At 52.6% G+C, this 2,879-nt stretch overlaps 1 protein-coding gene across 5 annotated transcripts in view; it reads left to right on the plus strand.

The window, feature by feature from the left end:
- PPTG_22504 (hypothetical protein) overlaps positions 1-2,558 on the plus strand; it is a gene marked incomplete at its 5' end in the record, with an annotated part of 4,999 nt that extends 2,441 nt beyond the window's left edge. The window contains 3 exons of one of the 5 annotated variants that reach the window (XM_008904359.1): positions 33-1,534; positions 1,670-2,339; positions 2,446-2,558. In XM_008904359.1, coding sequence (XP_008902607.1) covers positions 33-1,534; positions 1,670-2,276 — 2,109 coding nt within the window. In that variant the 3' untranslated portion in view covers positions 2,277-2,339; positions 2,446-2,558. Of the gene's footprint in view, positions 1-32; positions 2,398-2,436 lie in introns of those variants that run through there. The other 4 variants (XM_008904360.1, XM_008904357.1, XM_008904358.1 and 1 more) reach the window with 4 other exon arrangements.
- Between the last annotated feature and the right edge of the window lie 321 nt (positions 2,559-2,879).

A 2,879-nucleotide genomic window follows, 5' to 3' on the forward strand; every position in this document is an offset into this window, starting at 1 on the left:
TGCGAGAGAGAGCTGTGTCGTCGCTGATTCAGATCAACCGTGTCGAGGAAACTAGACCATTGAGGCGGTACACGACGAGCATTGGGCTGCGTGCCCACTACCGTGTGGAGGACGATCCAATCTTACGCTACACTGCCATCACAAGGCCGAGTGGAACGGGCGGTGGAAATGAAAGCGGTGAGAAGTACGGGCTGCAGATAGGCAATGTGGCCGATGAAGAGGTGGCGGAGTTCGTGTTGAGACTGGTGGTTGGTCGTCTTGGCGACTCGGAGCAGGTGTTCCATGCGCTGAAGACCGAGCTCGGCTTCTCCCAGGCGTACACGGCGTACTGTGAGTTGAAGAAGCTGCACGATTCGAGGCAGCGAGCAAGCACCAGATTGGATCGAATGGAGAAGCTGCGTGGAGATGGAGATAATGCGAAGGATCCGGACGTCGCAGCTATTGTGAACTTGCTGGAGCAGTCGTCGTTGTCGAAATCCAGCCGCGCGAAAGCCTTGAGCAGGCGCTTACAGCCGCCGATCTGCAATCTCGAGTCAAGCATTGTGGACAGTCTCGTGGACGGCGCGACGGCTGGTATGGTGACGTTGGGTTTGCGTGGTACAGATTCGTACCATGAGCTGGTGGACGTGTATCATGGCTCGTTCTGCCGGATGTGTTACAGATACGCTTGCCACGAGCACGGTGGTGACCACCCGCTGCCGGCCAGGCGAGTGGATCCCGTGTACCCTCGTGTCCAAGTGACGACATGCGCTGCCGCGCCTTTTGATTGTAGTGGAGCGGCTTCGTCGGACGAGGACGTGATTTGTCTCGACGACGAGATAACCGGGGATGCAAGACACTTGAATACTGCAGCGAGAGTTCGTGACGGTTCGAACTGTAAGGCAGCTGGGTCAATTACGAGTAAGGTGAAGGTCGGTGTGGAGAGTGATGTGGATATGAGCGACGGTGGTAGTGAACCTCAGCAACTACGACGACGCCAGCACAAGACGATGGCTGACCCGTCCGAGTACGTCGATGCGTCGCATGTTTCACTGGTGGCGGAGAAGATGCACTCGTTTCTATCTGCGGGCAGTGCATGTGGGAAGCAATGTTGGAAGAATGATGATCCCATGAATGTGTGCGCCCAGCGACCCACACTGGCAGCAGCAGAGCTTGGAGTTATTCGAAAGCTTCGACAGACGATGGGTGACAACTCGTGCTTGCTGTCGGCCATCATCGGCTCTGCCTCTTGCGTGGAGGTGCACGAGTTGATCAAGAAGGAACAGACTAACGATGAACATGGAGGCGTGGCAGATGGTACTGGGAGATCGGGCCGTCGGGTGCGTAACTGGAAGCAGGGGCGGAGATCAGGCGGAAGCAATCACGAGCTGCTTCAGCGTACACGCAACCAGCGCTTGCAGGATCGGGGCACAGAGAACCACGAGTACCAGGCGTGCATGCACGAGGGCATGTGCGACTCGACGGGCTGCTCGTGCATGAAACGCGATCACATGTGCGAGAAGGCGTGCGCTTGCTCTCGCGATTGTCCGAATAGGTGCGTGAGGCGAGACGAAAGACAGATGAAGCAGTTGAACGTGCTCCGCTTGATCATTGGAGCGTACTTGCTAACCAAACGGAAAGAGGGTCACTTGACTGACTATTGTTTACTGCGGTGTGTTACGCTTGGCAGGTTTGAAGGTTGCTCGTGTTCGCCCGGCGAATGTCGTACCAGCAAGTGTCCGTGTTTTGCAGCACTGCGCGAGTGTGACCCTGATGTTTGTGTATCGTGCGGGGCGAGCGAGATGGCTGTATTAGTGACAACTAATACCGACAGGTGTGCGAGCTCGATGTGTGGCAATATCAATGTGATCCGTAGCAAGCACAAACGGCTGAGCATGGGGCTTTCCTCGATCCACGGTTACGGAATGTTTGCGCGTGAGACCATCTCAGCTACTGAATTTGTATACGAGTACACCGGCGCCATGCTGTCGCAGGACGAGGCAGAGCGCCGCGGTCTGATATATGACAAGATGGAAATGAGCTACTTATTTGATTTGAACGAAGACGCCGTGCTGGATGCGCTTCGCTGCGGCAACAAGAGCAAGTTCATCAACCATGACGGCGTAACGCCCAACTGCACGGCGAAGGTGGTGAGCGTATGTGGTGTACACCACATCACCATCTGGGCATTGCGCGACATCTCAGTTGGTGAGGAGCTGATGTTCGACTACGGCTACAAGCGAAGTGTCGGTCCAGATTGGAGTCAGCGTCGAGCGGCATCGAAGGATTCCAGATAAGGTATGTGTGTGTCCAGATGAAATCCGACTCCAGCTCGACGTCAATCTGTGTTCCTGTATGTGGTACGTGAGTGTATATTAATTAGACTACATACCCCCATCAGCACCTTTTTTTAGTGGTATTACTGACATATTGGTGATGTTGACTGCCTTGGACCAGGTACTCCAGAACCTTCACAAATACACACGAAGATACACTGTTTCCTTCAGTTCTCCAGAAGTGCGAATGCGGGTTATGTTGCTCATTTTTTTTTTACTGTACTACACTAACTGTACTGCGCTAACTATGTACTGTGCATACGTTTATAGATGCTGGCGGATATTTCTTCCAAAAATGTTTATCTTCGAATTCAGCGAGGGTGGCATATGAAATTTATGGAACATGTGACAGTTGAGTGACACGTTTGCGTTTCAGGAAAGTGAATGCGGGTTATGTTAATCATCTGTTTACTGTACTACACTTAGTTGCACGGTACTGATTATGTGATGTGCTTACGCTTTTAGATGCTGACGGATATATCATCCTGAATGGTTTTTCTTAGCCATAATGCAACGAAGGTGGCATGTGATAATTGAGTGGCATGGCTATGAATAATTATGTTA

The sequence above is a fragment of the Phytophthora parasitica genome (assembly GCF_000247585.1).
Source record: "Phytophthora parasitica INRA-310 unplaced genomic scaffold supercont2.17, whole genome shotgun sequence".
Classification (NCBI taxonomy): Eukaryota; Oomycota; class Peronosporomycetes; order Peronosporales; family Peronosporaceae; genus Phytophthora; species Phytophthora nicotianae.